At 37.9% G+C, this 18,904-nt stretch overlaps 1 protein-coding gene across 1 annotated transcript in view; it reads right to left on the reverse strand.

The window, feature by feature from the left end:
- The window catches only part of AFDN (afadin, adherens junction formation factor), a 180,801-nt gene extending 162,184 nt beyond the window's left edge, over positions 1-18,617 (reverse strand). Inside the window, exon 1 of the mRNA XM_027854857.1 lies at positions 18,446-18,617. Coding sequence (XP_027710658.1) covers positions 18,446-18,553 — 108 coding nt within the window. The 5' untranslated portion in view covers positions 18,554-18,617. The remainder of the gene's footprint in view (positions 1-18,445) is intronic.
- Between the last annotated feature and the right edge of the window lie 287 nt (positions 18,618-18,904).

Raw genomic sequence — 18,904 nt, forward strand, 5'->3', positions numbered from 1 at the left:
ACTATCGCTCATGCACTAAAACACTCAAAAAATTTAACTCTTTAACTGAAGTTTAACTTTAACCTCAAGCCAGGCCTTTATACAATATTATTTTTTAAAAGACAGATCCTGAAAACAGTATGAATGAGGGGGTAATCAGAAGCAAACACTTCTGAGAAGGGACAGGGGCAAAAGAGAGAATAGAATAAATGGGGGGTGAGATAGGATGAAGGGAAATATACTTAGTTTTTCACAACAACAACAATAAAAGACAAATTCTACAATAAATTAAGTCCAAGTAGGGGAAGATGAAAGTAACAGGATGAGTTTTTCTACACATTCCATTTTTTAAAATAGCCTGTTTTATTAATGATTTTTTGAAATTCCCCATTAAGCTTTTCTTGGTAATATCCAAGTATCATTTTTTTAAAATAACAATGAAAAATGTGTAAAATAAAAATTTTTTTTTTAAAAAAAGAAACCTCAATCAGTAAGCTAAGACGTGGCAGTAGGAACACACTAACTATAGTAGACTAAACAAAAGGCCACTTCTAGACTTTAACAAAAGATTGTTAAAGATTATTAAAAAGAGATGCCTAGCATTTAACATGGTAACACTGTCCATGGTACTTGTAGCAGGCTCATCTCCTTGAATAAAAGTGCTTGACTGATGAACAAGGGAACCTTTCAAAAATTTAAACTCAGCAATAGAAATTCTAACAAAATATCAGTATTTTTTCATTATGCCAGGAAAAGTTTCCACATCTTCACAAGTCATCAAGATAGTTAACTACCTTCATACTGTCTACACTAAGTCAATCATAAATCATTGATGCCAATAGTGCTTAATCATTAATATACGTTCATTATTTTCAGTATTTTGCATTTTAAATCCTTTTTTGTCCTTTTAAAAAAATTCTCATCTGTATCAATGGCTTCTTTTATCCGAAGATTTCCCAAATCAAGGAGTCCTAATTTGGTTGCCAAGTTAAAGTATGTTTCAGGAAGATGGACAACATCTGGTGTTGAAGGAGTCTTGAAGCTAGGAGGGAAGAAAAACAAACAAACAAAAAGGCTACTCATAATGTTTTGGCATAGGTCAGAGCTGGTGTGGCGGACCCCAAGGGAACAGACAAGCAAGTGCCTAAAAGCCATTAGCCCACATTCAAAAACATCAAAACAAAAAACGTACTGTATTACTTGGAAAACATCAGACATCATTGTTCTTTTTTTTTTTTTTCCAGAAAGAGACACTAGCAGTGGTCCAGGTCAGGTCCTGAAAAAGAATAAATCCTTACATTTCAGCTAAGCTGTACCTCCTGTCTCTAGTCCTTCACCTTTAGAAGACTGCATCTTACAAATAGAAGCAAAAATATCACACCAGTGTTTTAAAATACCTAAAATGTAAACAAGTGCGTCAATCTCAAGAAATATCCTGAAATTTAACCTTCATTATAAAATTTTTGATGAGTCTTATTTCCAACTTGGAAAGAACTCAGTTTTACATTTATAAATTCTTATAATTTTAATTGACAAATACATGAATGTAAATTTTAAAAGCTATTCCAGTAATGGAGATAGGGAGAAATCTAGTCAAGGTTTAAAGAACCGTAAACTAAGCATAGCAAATATTTTTAGTATGATATCTTCATTTTTTAAAGCAAAAGTGGCCATTCAACAAGATTGAGAGCACTCTAAATGAATTCTAAAAAGAGCTCTTACATAGGTTGATTCTGTTCTAAGATCCCCACATATTTATATGCATAGGTGCCCTTAAAAACAGGCACTATGAAACTAAGAGGGAAAGAGGTTTTTTTTTCCTTTTTAAACAGTAGAATATACATTCCTTTAGAGTAGACTTATTTTCATCTCCCTGTTTACAGAGCCCTGCACATAGTAGGTCCTTAAAGAATTTTTAGAACTGAAAAATCATTGCAATCAATAATACCTTACATTTCCTATAATACTCTATAGGTTATAAAACATTTTTCATATCAATCTCATTTGAGCCTTTGAGATAATCCAGTGAAGTAGACAGAGCAGAGATCTCTAGAAAAAGAAACAGGCTCAGAAGTCAAGTCATTTGCGCCCAAGGACATTCAGGTTATGAGATGAAGCCAAGACTAACACTTAACCTCTCTGGGTATCAGTTTCTTCTGCTATAAAATAACAAGGTTGGATGAAGTAAACTATTTTTAAAGTCCTCTATGTTTCTAACTCTTAGGTGGTCTCATACTTAAATCATAAGAGTTCTATGTAAGCATTCTGAGCTGATTAAAAACAATAGAGGCTTCCTGGTATGATGTAACCAACAAGAGGCTGGAAATCAGTTGAACCTAGTCTCTAGTCCTAGTTCTTCTACTAACTAGCTTTGGACTCATTTTCTTCATTTGTAAATTATTGGTTTGGATTAACCTCTAAGATCTCTTCCATCACTCATAACTAAAATAACATGAAGTTTAACCTTCACTAAAACCCACTCCGATGCCTGACCACTAACCCTGGGTCCTGGAAGGTTATGGCATCTGAACATAAGCTGTAACAGATCCTGCCAAATTGGAAAGGTCTCCAGTGTGCATCCAGCAAAAAAGACTTGTCTGAGAACTACCCTTAATAAGTTTACAATAGATTCATCAGGATGGCCATCAGGTAATGACTGGGTGAGGGACAGGGGATGGACTACAATTTATGATACCATCTACAAAAGTTCTAAGGCAATACTCATCTTGATAAAAATCACAGATTTTGAGGTTTCATTCTATAAAATGCCATCATTTATATTTTAAATTAAGAGAGCTAGCATGACATAATGGATAGAGAACCGGCCTTGGGACCAGTAATATCTGGGTTCAAGCCCCCCTCATGACCCAATATCCCCCACTCCCAGCAAACCAATATAATTCTATTTTTTTTTAAGGCAATTGGGGTTAAGTGACTTGCTCAGGGTCACACAGCTAGTGAGTGTCAAGAGTTTGGTCTAAGGCCGGATTTGAACTCAGGTCCTCCTGACTTCAGGGCCAGTGCTCTATCCACTGAGTCACCTAACTGCCCCCAACATAATTCTAAACAGGCTCCCTAAGATTGCAGAAAAGCCTACTTCCATAGAAGGAGGAAGTTCTTCACCCTGGAGTTCCCTCCACCTATGAAATGACAGATCCAGTCCCTACCCCTATCAGGAATAGAAACACTCTGTCACAGTCCATGCACCTACAAAATCAAAATGTTAAAGTTGAAAAAGATCCTAGAAATCATATAGTCTAAACCACTTATTTTGCAGATGAGGAAACCAAGGCCCCTAAGACATTAAGTGACTTGCTCACACAGAAGGCCATGCAGAACAAATACTCACAGATTTTCTGAACCCAAGACAATGTGACTCTTTCCATTCGTTTTAAGAGTTTTATTTTCAAATTTATTTTGCTATTTTTTGGGTTACATTTAAGTTCCAAGCTGTTTCCCTCCCTACCTTCCAACCCTGTACTACAGAAGGCCAACATTTGACACATATATATGTAAAACTATACAATATATGGTTTCACATATCAGTTCTTTCTCTGGAGGTATATAGCATCTTCCTTCATAGGTCCTTTGTAGTTGATATGAATATTCATATAACTCAGAATAGCTGAGTCATTCACATTCACACTTCCAACAAAATGGCTGTTACTATACGTACAATGTTCTCTTGGTTCTGCTCATTTCACTGTTCATTATTTTGTGGAAGTCTATTCATGTTTTTCTAAGATCATCGAGCTCATCATTTCTTACAGCATAGTAGTATTTCATCACAATCATATACCACAACTTATTTAGCCATTCCTTAAAAGATGGACATCCCCTTAATTTCCAGTTCTTTGCCACCACAAAGAAAGCATTTATAAATATTTTAGAAGTTCTTTTCCTTTTTCCCTGATCAGCTTGGGAAACAGACCTAACAGTAGTATTGCTGGGTCAAAGGATATACACGATTTTATAACTATTTGGGCATAATTTCAGATTGCTCTCCAAAATGGTTAGATCAGTTCACAATTCATTTTAAGAGCATTTTTAAGAATCCACTAAAATATGTGAAGTGTTTCTGTAATAGCAAAAAACAAAATCTAGTAAGCCAAGAGTTAACATAATAAAATATGCAATGGAAAAATATTAGATGCATTTCCACTAACAGGTACAAAATAAGAATGCTCGTTTTCATTTGGCATAGCATGGGAAATATTAACAATTAATTGCCTTTTAGAATTCTTAGTTTCTGTCTGAATTTAATTCAAATCTCTTATACAGAATCACAAGATCTAAATAGAAATTTAGAGCTCAAAGGTATCTTAAAAGCCACAAGTCCAATACCTCATTTTATAAATAAGGAAACGGAGTCATAGAAGGGGTAGGTAATTTGCCCAGATTAAAACAGATAATAAGTGGCTGAACCAGGATATGAATCCAGGTCTTTCTGACCCCAAATCCAACACCCTATACACTAATTTACATTGTTTCTGATATGAGGCCTTCCCTGATTTTCCCTCTCCTAACTACTAATGCCTCCCTCACCCCAAAATTATATATCTCATATATAATTATATGTACATGTTTTCTCCCCTCTGTAGAATGTAAATTCCTTGAAGGCTGGAAATATTTTATTCTTGTCTGTATCCCAAGCACTGTCCCTCCAAGTGTAAATAAGTTTTAATGAACACTTGTTAATTGATTACAATAATAAAGAAAAAAATATTAGAAGAATTAACATTACAAATGAAAAGTGCTAATTATTTTCAAATGAGATAATACCGTATGTAGAAAATCCACCCTTTTCAACAAAAAAAAGGTTTTTTTTTTCCATTCAACAAATAGGAGTCATTAGAGACGAGATTTTTAAACTACATTTTAAAAAACCTGCACATCAACACAAAAAAAAGACAAAAATAAAAACAAAGAAGGGCATCAGGAAAAGCCTTCTGCGGGAAATGGCACAACCGATAATCTTGGAAGGAAGCCAAGTTGTCTAAGAGGCTGAGGTGCGCAAAGGGAGTGTATTCCAGGCATGGCTAACATCCTGGGGAAAGGCATACAGGAAAGGCAAGGAGTCTCAAGTACAGAGAACAGCAGGCAAGCCAATTTGGTTAAACTGTACAATAGTGCAAATAATGATGTACAACAAAGCCAGGGACATGCTTGTGAAGGGCTTTCAATGCCTAACAAAAGAGTTCTGTATTTTATCAGAGAGGCAATAGTGAGCCACTGAAGCTTCTTGAATACAGAAGTAAAACAGTCAGATCTATGCCTTTGGAAGACAGTACCAGCTATATGCAAGATGGGTCAGAGAGGAAAGAGAATGGAAGACAAGAGTAGTCAACTACAATATAGCCCTGGTGAGAGTTGATGAAGATCTCAACTAAAGTGGTGGCTATGTGAGGTGTGAAAAAAGGGACAGATATAAGAGATGCTGTGCATTTAATCTGACAGAACTTTTACAAGTAATTGTCTATGAAAGGTGAGAGAGAGGAAAGAATAAGGATAAGTACAACTGTTAGCATGGGTGATCCATACGATGGTGACACTCTCAGTTTTGTTTCGGACATGTTGAGTCTGAGACATTCAGGTGGAAATGTTTTACAGGCAGTTGGTAATAGAGAACTGGAAGTGATAGAGATAACAACCTCAACTCATAAAAGTGAAAAAAATCACAGAGCAATTTGTCTCATGAGTTTCCCAAAAGTATTATTCTGCAATCGCAAAAAACTGTAAGCAACTTACATGTCCAACCATAGGGAAATGTTTACATAAATTATGGTACTTTAATATAACTAAATATAATACAATTAAGACTAGAAAACATAAGTAATAAATTTAAGAAGACCTTTATGAAATGAAAAATGGAAAAAAAAATCAGAACTGAAACCAAAAACAAAGTACAATCTTATCACTACCAGTAAGAGGAAAAAAGTACAGGAGAATGGACAAAGAATCCTAACAGAGTGTTAGAGGGGAGTGACTAAAAAATTAATACTTTATACACTGACATTAAATGTAAATACTTGCAAAGTTTATTCAGTCTTTTACCAGGATTAAGTACCTACTGTGTGGCTAAACACTGAACGCACACCCACACAAACACTTGCAGCCTATTAGGTAGAACACATACATAAAAAAGCTAATACAAAGTATATAAAAAGTAGACACAAGGAGGTGTGGGGCACTAACAACTGGAGGTAGGGGAATCAAGACAGATTTCCTGTAGGAAGTTATGCTTTGAAGGAAGTTAGGGGTTGGATTTTAAGAGGCAAAAATGAGAAGGACTGCCTTCCAAGCATAAAGGGCAGCCTCTGTTAAGGCATGGGAAAAGCGCATAGAATACTGTACAGAAACAGGGAGTTAACAAGCAAGTTGCTGTTGTTGTTTAGGCGTGTCCTATTCTTCATGACCCCATTTGGGGTTTTCCTGGTTAAAGATATTGGAGTACTTTATCACATCCTTATCCAGCTCATTTTACAGGTGAGGAAACTGAGGCAAAACAGGGTTAAATGACTTGCCAAGGATCATACAGCTGGTGTCTCAGATCAGATCTGAATTCTGAAAAAGGAGTCTTCCAGACTTCAGGCACATCAGTCTATACCCACCTGCCCAATAAGCGTGCTAGTTTGGTTTAAAGAAGTGTGTGAGTAATGTACAATAAACCTGGAATGGTCACTTGCAGCCAGATTTTAAAAGGAATTAAAAGCCAGACTAAGGAGTTCATATTTTATCTTTGGAGACAACAGGGAACTACTGAAGCAACTTGAATAGAAAGAAGGAAGCTAGTGCAATAGTCCAGATGACAGGTAATGTCTAAGCAGTTGTGCTTAATTTTGATAATAAATCATTTAAATTTATAATAATCATTTATAATATAGTTGTTTATAATTGTTTATAAAAAATCATTTAAATATATGTATGTGTGTAATAAACACAATAAGTGTTTTAAATAGCTTTCAAATACTTCAGTCCATTCATGCTTTTTTATTCATACTTTTAAAATAATTGTTTGATGTATTTTCAGTTTTTTTTCTCTATTAGAGATCCTTAGGTTACAGAATTCAAAGGAGAAACAGTTACAAAGAAAAAGATAAATCTCTCAACAGTTTATATTGTTGAATCTACTTTTATCTAGATACCAGTTGGGCTAGAGGGCCTCTAAGATTTCTTCCAACTCTTGAGATTCTAGAACTCTGTAATTGGCCAAATCTAGTAAGATGAAATTTAATAAGGACAAATTTTAAATTCTACATTTAAACTCAAAACTTCTAAGGGCCCGTTCAACTCTCGAGAATATCTCTAACATACAGAACAACCTATAACTTTACTTCCTCATCACCAATCCACGCTTTAACCTCCAACTTACTGAAATGACTCTCTCAAAGTTCTCATTCTCATCTCCACAGCAACTGAATTGAAGAAAACCCCTTGCCCGTTTTGTCCTGACAATTCTCCTGTGACCACCATTATTTATTTTGCTGCCTCAGCTTCCTTTTCTCGTGTTCTTTGATGCAAGTCTTTTCTTTAGAAGTCTGTCCTCCCTTGGTGATCTCATCCACTTCAAAGTATGATCGCTTCTACGGGGATTAACTCCCATGTCTATTATTTCTAACCTACTAGAATATAAGCATGTCAGGGGCAGGTACTATTTTTTTCTTTTGCTTTGGTATCTGCTTTCACATACCAAGAACTCAGAAAGTATTTGTTGGATTGGACTGAATCTCTCCCCAGTTCTTTACACAGAGATGGGAAATTTTCAAGTGCCTATTTAAAAAAAGGACACCTCTATCTATATGCTACATTGCACTCCAACCTAAGAACAGGTTATCTTTCATCTTAAAAAAGTGTTTGTGACTTCACTATTTTTATCAAAAGCACTACAAGCATACCACTTATCCAAACTTACAACCTGAGTCATCTTTAACTTCTCCCTTTCCTCTCCTCCACATGAAATTAAGTACTAAGAGTACAGATTTTTCTCTCTTTAATATCTTTCAATTCCACGTCCTGGGCTACCATCCAGATGGCTTCATTACATCTCATCTTGAAATGACTTCAAATCCTGACTCAGACACTCACTAGCTACGTGACCCTTTCTTTGCAAGTCACTTAACTCTTGAGGTCAGTTTCCTCATCTGTAAAATAAGGATAATATCACCTACTTCACAGGGTTGTTATGAAGATCAAATGAGATTAAGCAAAATACTTTGCAAACTTTAAAGTACAATATGTTAGCTATTATTATAGCTACCTAATTGAGTTCCACAAGTTGTCTCTAGACCCCCCTGCAATCTATGTACCTCTATTAGATCAATTTTTCTAATGCACAAGTCTGATCAACTACCCAGAACTTTTCAATAGCTCCCCCACCACCTACAACTAATGTCCAAATTCCTTAACTGAACATTTCCTAACATGCATTTTATGGTCACAACTCAAATATATGCTTTCTGTACAGGTTCCACATTCCCTGATCTATGTCTTTGCTCATGACACTCCTAGACTATCCTCCTCCCCAACTCCACTTATTGAAATCCTACCCAGTCTTCAAAACCCACTAAGTACACTGAAAAGAGGCTTGCCTAAGTGTAGGAAAATCTGAGTTATATAACCCTAGCTAGTCATTAAGGTACCTACTACCTGTAACATGCTGTGTCTTAATGACCTTGGGCAAGTTATTAAATCCTTCTAGGTCCCAGTTTCCTCATCTGTTAATGAGAAGGTTGGGCTACCTATAATCTCTAAGATTCCTCTCTAATTCTAGGATGTACAGGAATGAAAAACATTCAAGAATTACAAGAAGCTGGGGACAAAGGTAGAGTGGTAGAATGGAAAAAGCACTGACTAAAAAGTCAGAAGACCTGGGTTCAAATCGTCCCTTGAAAGCTTTCTACCTATTCTGTGCTAAGTAAGAAATTGCTTAACCTCTACAGGCCTAGTTCCCTATCTATAAAATAAAGGGCATTTAACTAGAAAGCCTGAGTTCCCTTTCAGCTCCAAATCTAAGATCCTGTAATTTAAAAAGTGAAGACCTGAGGTCAAACTTGTGAGTCCATTGTCTGCATAGGATCGAAAAGTACCAAGAGTTTTTTTTTTAATTCCATTTTATAACTATAACACATCCTTCATCCTGGACAGCTGTCTCACAAAATGTTAACAGCACATGTAAACAGCAGGCATCTGAGGTACACATCAGCTCTCAAGGTGATCCTTCTATGAAGTCCAGGTCTAACCATATCACCTCTCTGATTTATTATCTCTAGTGGCTCCCAATTACTTCCGTGATCAAATATAAAATCTTCTGTATTTTAAAGATGTATAAAACCTCTTTTTCTATAATAGATATTTTTTTTTCCATATAAGAGAAGTAAATTAGAGAAGTAAATTGGGATACTTGCCTACCATACCTAAAATATCCGATTTCAATTTCTAACAATTTTCATTCATGACTGATAGTTGCAAATTAAAAATGAAACCTCAAATAATCCCTGAAATTCTCATGTAAGTTGTTTATAGTTAAGGAAATACTTTTCAAGTTCATACACTTCCAAACAATGTTTCACCTCACTGAATATATATTAAATTTACTCAGGCAAAATTAAAATATATCCTTCAGAAGGAGGTTTGAAATTTTCTGTGGCCAGATTAAGCCTACAGTTTTATTATGTTTTTTTTTAAATAAAAAAAGGCTCAGCCAGGTGATTTGGTTTAGGCAACCAGACACCCAGCTGGATGTCAAACATCTGTTTGCTTAAGTTCAGCTGCATAACACAACAAATCTTAAGGGAAAGCTTCTGCACATGAGCAGAAATCCTTTTGCTTTGGCAGAATGCTCCCACCTGCCTGTCAACTAGCACGTATGCAGATTCTGTCTAAGCCTATACCGCTGGTTCTCAAGATGCGGTGCTATGTCACTGTTAGTTAATACATCCAGACCTGCAGAGTAAAAAATTGGGTTCAAATTTCCAATCTACAAAGGTCATTACACTAAACTATACCTGGTCTATGATTCATTGCCATGTTCATACTGCATGAGTTCTCTCCCCAGGTCTACCCTTTGAAGTCCTCCTCATTACCCTCCAAGTCAGATGCCTCATCCATGAAGCCTTCCCAGACATTCTCTCTACCTAACTCAGCATAAGAGATCTTTCCCTAGGGCAGCTAGGTGGCTTGGTTGATAGAGCACTGACTATGGAGTCAGGAGGACCTGAGTTCAAATATGACCTGAGATACACAACAATTACTAGCTGTGTGACTCTGGACAAGTCACTTAACCCTAACTGCCTCTCCCCACCCCCCAAAAAGAGATCTTTCCCTCCTCAAACTTCTCATAATACTTCAACTCTTCCTTTTATCAATTACTTGTGTACAATGTTTGCATCTCATTAGAATTTAAGCTCCCTGAAAGTGAAATCCATCAAAATTTGTATTCCCAACAAAACACCTTAGAAAGTTGGTGCTTAATGTCTGGGGAAAAAAAAAAGCCGACTTAATACATGCTACATTTTAATCACTCCCCCACTCATTTATCAGATCATTTCAAACTTAATAAGTGTTATCCCAAAAACTGACACAGCAAACTTGGCCCAATGCTAAAAATTTTCAATTACAAAATCACACAAAGTTAATCATATGTCCTTTAAAGAAAAATTCTCGGGAGCAGCTAGGTGGTGCAATGGATAGAGCACTGGCCCTGGATTCAGAAGGACCTGAGTTCAAACCCAGCGTCAGACACATAACACTTACTAGATGTGTGACCGTGGGCAAGTCACTTAACCCCATTGCCTAGCCAAAAAAAAAAAAAAAAAAAAAAGTGAACAAAAAACTCTAGTACAGATGTTAAAATTATATTGCAAGTTTTTACGTCACACTCATATTTGTCAAATTTTTAACAAACTGATACTGTCCATTATTGCAAATATTACTTCATCTAAAATCATACAAATAGATTTTATAGTTTCACTTCAATGTTAAGTATCAAGCAGTAATAAATTCTGAGGATAAAAAGTGCTCAATAAATTAACATTAAGGGTTAGTTCTTCCTTCTTTATCACTCTAACTACTTAACCATTTCCTTCACTATCTTTTCACAAAAATCCTTACCCCTTCAAATTTCTCTATGATTGTGGAGGGCACCATGCTCCCAGTCCTCCAGGCTTACAACCTAGAGTCACCCTCAATTCCTCACTATTTCTCACCCTCCACATTCATGTCTGTTGCCAAGACACACTGATTTCACTATTGCCAACATCTCTTGATTGTCCCCTTTTCTCCAGGTAGTGTGCCACCACCCTCTTGCAGGCCCTCTTCTCCTCACTACTGCAACAGCCTGATGATTGGTCTCCCTGCCATAAGCCTCTCCCCAACTCCAGTCCATACTCCATTCAGTCATTAATGTGTTTTTCTTAAAGCACAGGTGGGACTATAACTCCTCCTCAGTAAATTCTAGTGGCTCCGTATCACCTCCAGGATGAAATAAATAAATATAAAATCCTCTGAGGTTAAGACTTTCATAAGCTACTTTCAAGTCTTCTTACATCCTGTCCTATACTCAATGATTCAGTGACACTGGCTTCCTGCTATTCCTCTCACAAGAGACTTCATTTCTCAGCTCCCAGTATTCTCAATGGCTGTTACCTACGCCTGGAATGCTCTCCCTCTTCATTTCCACCTTCTAAGTTCTCTGGCTTCCTTCAGATTCCAGCTAAAATCCCACCTTTTAAAGGAAGCCTTTCTAGATCTCTTAAATCTAGTGCCTTTTTTTGGTTATTATTTCCTATTTACCCTATATATAGCTTGATGTATATGTAGTTGTTGCATGTTGTCTCCCCCATTAGACTGAAAACTCCTTGAAGGCAGACACTGTTCTATAAAAGTTAGCATTAATTCAGGGTCATCTCCAGTTGTCCTGATCTATATTTTGCCACTGGATCTTGATGGCTGCGGAGGAGAGAGTGAAGCTGGTATCTTTGCACAGCCCTACTGCACTTAAATCCAATTCACTTGCAAGTCAAGATGTCACCTTCCCAGGGTCATGGTCCTCTTCAAGAATGAAGGATAAAAAACAACAGCACGTCGCCTGAAATTTAGTAGGTGCTTAATAAATACTTAGTGATTGACTAATCTCCAGGAGTCCCACACTTTCCCCATATTTCAAGAGTAAGAATGAGCAGATTTTCCCTCATTACACTGCTTAACAGTAAAAAAAAAAAAAGTTAATTCTATTAAAGCCTAGGACTTTTTATTATGGTAAAGGTACCTAACTTTTTCCTTAGTCTGAATTCTCATTCAATTTTCTTTTCTTTCTTTCTTTTTGCTTTTTTGTTAGGCAATGGGGTGAAGTGACTTGCCCAGGGTCACATAGCTAGTATGTGTGAAGTGTCTCAGGCCACATTTGAACTCAGGTCTTCCTGAATCCAGGGCTGGTGCTCTATCCACTGTGCCATCTACCTGCCCCTAGACATTCTTTAAAGGGACTATTAGTTTTATCCAAGTTTTTCTTAATTAACTGAAAAACAGCCAGTTATAACTTTTCACCTAATATTATATGATGAAATAAAAATCAAAATGAGTTGTACACCATGTACAAATGTTGTTCTACCTCTGTTTTGAAGACAGCAAATGACATCATGGGGTGATGTCTTGACTTGTGCATGAACTGGATTTAGGTGAGGCAAAGTGGCCCAAAGTCAGCCTCACTTTCTCTTCTAGAGTCATTGCAAGTCCAGTGACAAGACAAAAGTCAGGATGGTCAGGATGCAGTAGATGATTTGGCATCTTCAAGGTCTGACCAAGCTCTTAATAACTCCACAAAGGCTGCTTCAGCTGCCTTCACAGCCACTGGAACAAATCGTACACATCTGTCCATTCCACTGGGAGTTGGGGGGGAGGGGGGTGAAGCTTCAAATGGTTGGGGTAGATATCCCCCTAGTCATTGACACATTTGAGGCCCATCAGTTATCCTCAACCTGGGGTTAGTTCCACTGCTAAGGGAGTTTTACCAGGGTGTGACTGCTGTGCATGCTATGGCCTCTCATAGACACAGGTAGGAGTTGAATGAGAGGCAGACACCAAAGAGCACTGAGAGGTGCTAGCCCACCCTGAACACCCCATACATCCCAACTGTATACAAATAACTTGTAAACAAAAGTAAAACATTTCAAGAGTCAAAATGAATATGAAGGATTTATAACCACATGAGGTTCCACTCACTAGCAAATCAGAGGGAAATGGTCAGTCCAAAAGACCAAAAAAAAAGGACTCTTCACAAACAACAGTTTAAAAATAGAGTACTTCAATTTTACAGTTTCAAATTTAGGGAATCTATACAATGTTACAAAACAGTCACTGTCTTAGGATAGGTCTAACAGCTAAATTCAGCTTTGTTAAGTCACTCAAATTACCTCACTTTAGGGCTTCCTCTACTCCACCTCAGCTGACAAAACCCTAAGCTATTTTTCACACACCTCTATGGGTTATGTGACTCACCACATTACTTCCTTTAATGCATAATCAGCATTGCAATACAAAATATTCAGCTGTAAAAATATATCAGTATTGAACCAGGTACTTATTTTGATTGGGTTAGTTTTCCAAATTTAATGTGTAAAATGGGACAAGTTTACTTAATTATTATAAAATTACATTTAAGCTTTAAAAGATCTCTAGTAGTCAACCACCAAGAGTAGTATTTGATTAGAATGAGTTTCTAAAGTGTAATTATTTTTGTAAATCTAGTAAACACCAACACTAAACCAAAAATCTTAACACTTGCCTAGGCATTGATTTTTTAAATTTTAATTAAAATTGTAAAAGAATACATTGTGGTTTCCCCCCAGGGAATATTCCATAACACATATATATAATAAACTTTTCTAAAGCTCCACATTCATTGTCAGGAATGCCTATCATGAACCTTCCACAATAAATTAACCAGTGTGGTAAGAATTCAAAAGAGAAGTAAGTCTTAAATCTACATAACCAATCACACATAATAAAAGGTCAACAAGAAAAACATTTAGAAAATCAATGGTTTTTGCTGAGCTCTAGCTTTATACAACAGTCAAGACATTAATTCATTTTAACTATTATCATCATTAATTAATACAATTAGGAATTCCTAACTAATTAATTCCTAATAAATTAGGAAGACCATCCATTTAAAATCCAAAATTATATAGGATCCAAAGTCAAGTAAAAAGTAAAACTAATAATAAAATTATAAGCCAACTTACTTATTCCTACAAACACAAAAGAGAAGAGAAATGGAACTCCTTCAGACTAAAAAGTGAATGCAATGCTAAAAGCTACGTACATCATTTTCCCAAAGATTACAGAATCTGTAAGAAACATCCCCAGCATCCCTAACCCACCCATTTTCCTAATTCACTGAAAACCTAACTATATAACCAATACTATTATAGGATTTTTGCCAGCAAATACGCTAGCCATTATGCTTAAAGAAGTAGCAAGCTAAAGGAAGAATGGCCCTGGGCTACACAGGAATAACCAATGCTTCCTTCGTAATACAGCCTTCTCATTAAATCCTGAGATACCCTGATGGTAGTTCCATTTTTGACAGACCTATTTGTCTACTAGACACATACTGTGTGACCCTGGACGAGTCACTTAAACCTGTTTGACTCAGTTTCCTCATCTGTAAAATGAGGTGGAGAAGGAAATGGTAAACCATTCCAGTATCTTTGCCAAGAAAACCCCAAATGGGGTCATGAAGAGTGGGACACAAATGAAAAACAACTAAACAACAACAACCACTAGAGAATGAACTGAGATCACTAACACAGCACTAAACAAACTATTGAAAGGTAATTTTCAACTACTTCAGATGAACTGGAACTGAACTTCTGGCCTTAAATAAAATGTTTTAGAAAATGAGTACTATGATCCACCACTGTGCCCACGTCAACTATTAAAACCTACCCATATAAGAAGTCCAGTAATATATTTTAAGACTGGTCAACCTCTCACAAAATATTTGGCACTTAAGTACTCAACAAATTTAAGTGTAATCTAAGGCCTTCCTTAAACCTACTAATAGGTTAAAGATGTTGGGGCAAAAATATTTACTAACACTGTAATGACAAAACTGAACTAAGAAAAATTTAAGTTTGTCAAATGATTATATAAATTTCTAATTCCACTCCTGAATTATGTCATTTAGATTCTATAAAATAAAGGCAAAATTTCAAGATGCAAGGGAAAATGGGAGGCAAAGCAGATAAGCAGTATTAGTCTAGAAAAAAAGCCCCATTTTTCTGTAGTAAATAGACTAGTCCTAAAATTGTATGCCTTGCTCCAATTACCTAAATAACAATTTCCCCTAAGGTTTATCCCCCTAAGCAAAAGACAGAACACCAGAAAAACACAGCACTTTTATTTTTTAAAGTACCACAAATCCTAATGAATGCTTGTTGGCTTGCATTTAAGTTTGCTGAATGAATTTTGTTTTCAAAACAAAAATTGAGTTCAAATACATTAACCTTTCAAAATTTCATTCTCATTTTTGATGTTATAAAACTGCTAAAGGAAAAATTTACACTTAATTCCTATAAACTAAATTCTCAATATAGATTAAAAATCACTTAATCTACATAGTAGTTTTGAAATTAGAAAAACTCATTTTCTCAACCAGAAATGAAACATGAGTTATATTAATTTTACTAATGGAAAATCTTGTACAGAGTTAATAAATTATCAAATTTGGAGTCAGAGGGCTTGAGTTCAAAACTCTGTTCTACCTGTGTGACCTTCAAAAGGTTACTTCATTTCTTAATTAAAAATCTTGATTTAATACAGAAAATGATTTTTCTCTTCTTTTAAGACACTCATAATCAATGTTCGTTTATAATAAAGCCCTAGTTTTATTTAGAAACCTAACCTGTACAATTAAAAATCATTCTGTTGTGCACATAAGATAATGTAACATGAATTAAAAGCAGCCTTTCCATTGACAGCTTGAAATGTACTATTCTCTTAAAGCACTCAGTTCAAGGACGCAATAAAAAGATGGGTCTGGAAAATGCTAATTGCTAATTTCTATGCTGCAGTCATCCAGTGATGGCTAAGACTTTGGGACTCCAGTGCTGACACGTCCAGAGAAATTCACTGTGGTGTCAATAGGAAAAGAAAACTGCAAAGTTTTCTTAGGTTATGCATAAATAAAACAACATATTCTCAGGTAAACATTTTGTAATGGAAGGCTAAGCTTAAGTAAAAGAATCATATCCAAAACACTGTAAAAGCTAAAAATAAATATCATAAAATGAAATACATTTTAAAAGATTAGTGCAAAGAGTAAAAACTGTCACAATCAAGTTCCCAATATGTACTTTTCAAACCCAAGAAAACAGATTCAAATAATAACCATGTGTAAGATCCTCCAATTCTAAACTCAAGAACAGACAACCTGTTAAAATCTCCTAACAGACTAAATGTACTACATATGCAATGGGTGGACTCAGTTACATAACAAAATTAGTCTGAGGACTCAAACTTTTAAGGCTTTAAGTAAATTTTCAAATTAATTATTCTGAATTCACCTGAAAAAGTGTGTCATTAAGTCTAATTCACAAATGTAACCTGTTTTGCTGGTTCTGTTACCTTTTTCTAATCATATCCAAAATTTAACCTCAATGTTAATATGATTTGTGACTAAAAGAGCTGTACGTGCCTCTCTTTGAGTGGTCTTTATTAATAAACAACTACATTCAGGGCTAGGCCAAAAACAAGTGTTAATTTCCTTCTTTTCTCTGGGAACATGCACATGATCGGTCTCCACCCTATGAGCAAGAACTATGCAGTCATGGACAACAAGAACATAACTTCTACCTACCAAACCCTCCCCCTATACTTTCTATCAAACTATACACTTTGACCTGCCAAAAGATAGGAGGAGGTGGGAGGCGGAGTCAGTGTTACGCATTTCTCTGGCAACCAAAAAGCATTCAATTGAGAACAAAGAAAACCACACCTTTTCCATTAAAAAAAAAAGTTAACAGACTCTCTTTTTACTACTATCTCTAAACTCTCATAACTAAAAATCGTGGTATTTACTTTACTAACCGTTGGCAATCTCGAAGTTTTCAAACCTATTGCGGCAAAACACCCTGCACCATCACGCCCTTTTAAATTGACAAGGATAAGGAATTTCAGAAAGTTAAGCACACCAAAACAGCTAACAGGCTGTAGCTGAGAGGTGTAACCAATTCTCCTCGAGTCCAAAAAAAACTTTCCACTTGATGGGACGGAAGGTTAAGAATCCTTTCCCTGGGTTAGTTTTTTACTTCTTAAATTTTACCTTAATTGTAAAGTTTAACACATTCCGTACGACATGTTTTGTTGCCTCAACCGGAATAGTATTTCTGATTGAAATACTCGTTTGGCAGGTTGGCAATTTCTTGTGTTTTCATGAGATGAAGAAAAGGGATCTGGTTTATCTTTCACTTCCTAAACTCAGCCGTCCACAACCCTTGATTAGTCAGAAATTCCAATCCTTGAACCCCAGACCTGGGGACCCACCTTTCTAATCTACAGACATGATTCCCGTTAACTTGTAAGCTCCTCCAGTGTTAACACTCGGAGATGGGGGGGGGAGGGTAAAGAGAAAGAGATGTGGTGGGGAGGCGTACGTGTTTCTCAAAAATGCGATAAAACAAGGTGTCCTTTCCGGTGCCAAAAAGGATACAGGCACAAAGAGGGGAGGGGAGGGAAGAAAATTAGGAAAACTGAAGAAAACATTTTCTAGAGGTGCAGGCACAGATAAAAACAGATCGTAGCTAGCAGCTAGCCAGAGATGGAGTAAAGAAGGACCATCCCACATACCAGGTTCAGAGAAGAAAACCGAATGGGGGGGGAGGAGAGGGAGAAGAGACCGTGGCTTTTTCAAGGGTGGGGCAGAAAAGGGGAAATATCTAGGGATTAGAGGAGGGGGGAGGGGGAAGCAGGTGAATTCTATAGATCTTTAGTCTTTTCGACAAAGGAATAAGAGGAGAAGAAACGTGGGTCACTTTCAGAGGTGGGGGCAGGTAAAAGGTGACACCCGGGTCACATTCTCCGGAGAGAAGGGGAAAACAATGCCAGGTTATTGAGGTCCAGAATTGGCGGGGGGGCGGGGGGAAGGTTTCGAGCAGAGGGAGGGGTAACGAAAAGGTGAAACTCTGGTGGTTGGCTGGGGGAGGGGGGGACCTGGGTCCGTTCCCAGGGAGGTGTGTGGAGAGTCGGTTTCCCGGTGGGGGAGGGGAGGGGGCGTCGGAGTCCCCGCCCCCCACGGCCGGGCAGGGCGGCCAGGGCTTCCCGGCGCAGGGAGGCGGCGGGGGCGAGAGGCGTGAACGAGCGAGCGAGCGGGGGAAGGAGGCGGCGAGAGCGGAGCCGTGCGGGCGCAGGGGGCCGGGGGCCGGGCTCCGGCGGCGGCGCGGCCTTCGGGGAGCCCGGGGTCACTCACCTCGGTGGGCTGGCTGATCTCGAACAGGTCCAGCCGGTTCGCGTTCCAGTGGTTGATGATATCGGCCAGTTTCCGCCGCTCCTCCTCCCGGCTGCCGGCCGACGACATCCTCCCTCTCCTGGCTCTCCGTAGACCCGAGCCGCTCCGGCCAACAGCAACGCCGCCGCCGCCGCCACTGAGGGCTGCGGACTGTCGCCTCCTCCCCGGGGGGCCGGGCCGGGCCTGCCTTTCCCGTCGCCCCCGGCCCCTACCGGAGTCTCGGGGCCACCCCCCTTAACTAGCGCCTCCCGCGGGGCCGATCCGCCGCCGGGGGTGGGGGGGAGTAGGTCCGTCCCGCGGGGAAAGCTCGCGTCCCGCCGTCCGCGAGGGGAGGGGAGAAGGACAAAAAATAACAATCGAATAAAAGAGCGAGAACCGGCGGGGAAGGGGGCGGCCCGACGGACTCCGGCTCCTAACGTT

This window comes from Vombatus ursinus, unplaced genomic scaffold (genome assembly GCF_900497805.2).
Source record: "Vombatus ursinus unplaced genomic scaffold, bare-nosed wombat genome assembly UNPS02010639.1, whole genome shotgun sequence".
Lineage (NCBI taxonomy): Eukaryota > Metazoa > Chordata > Mammalia > Diprotodontia > Vombatidae > Vombatus > Vombatus ursinus.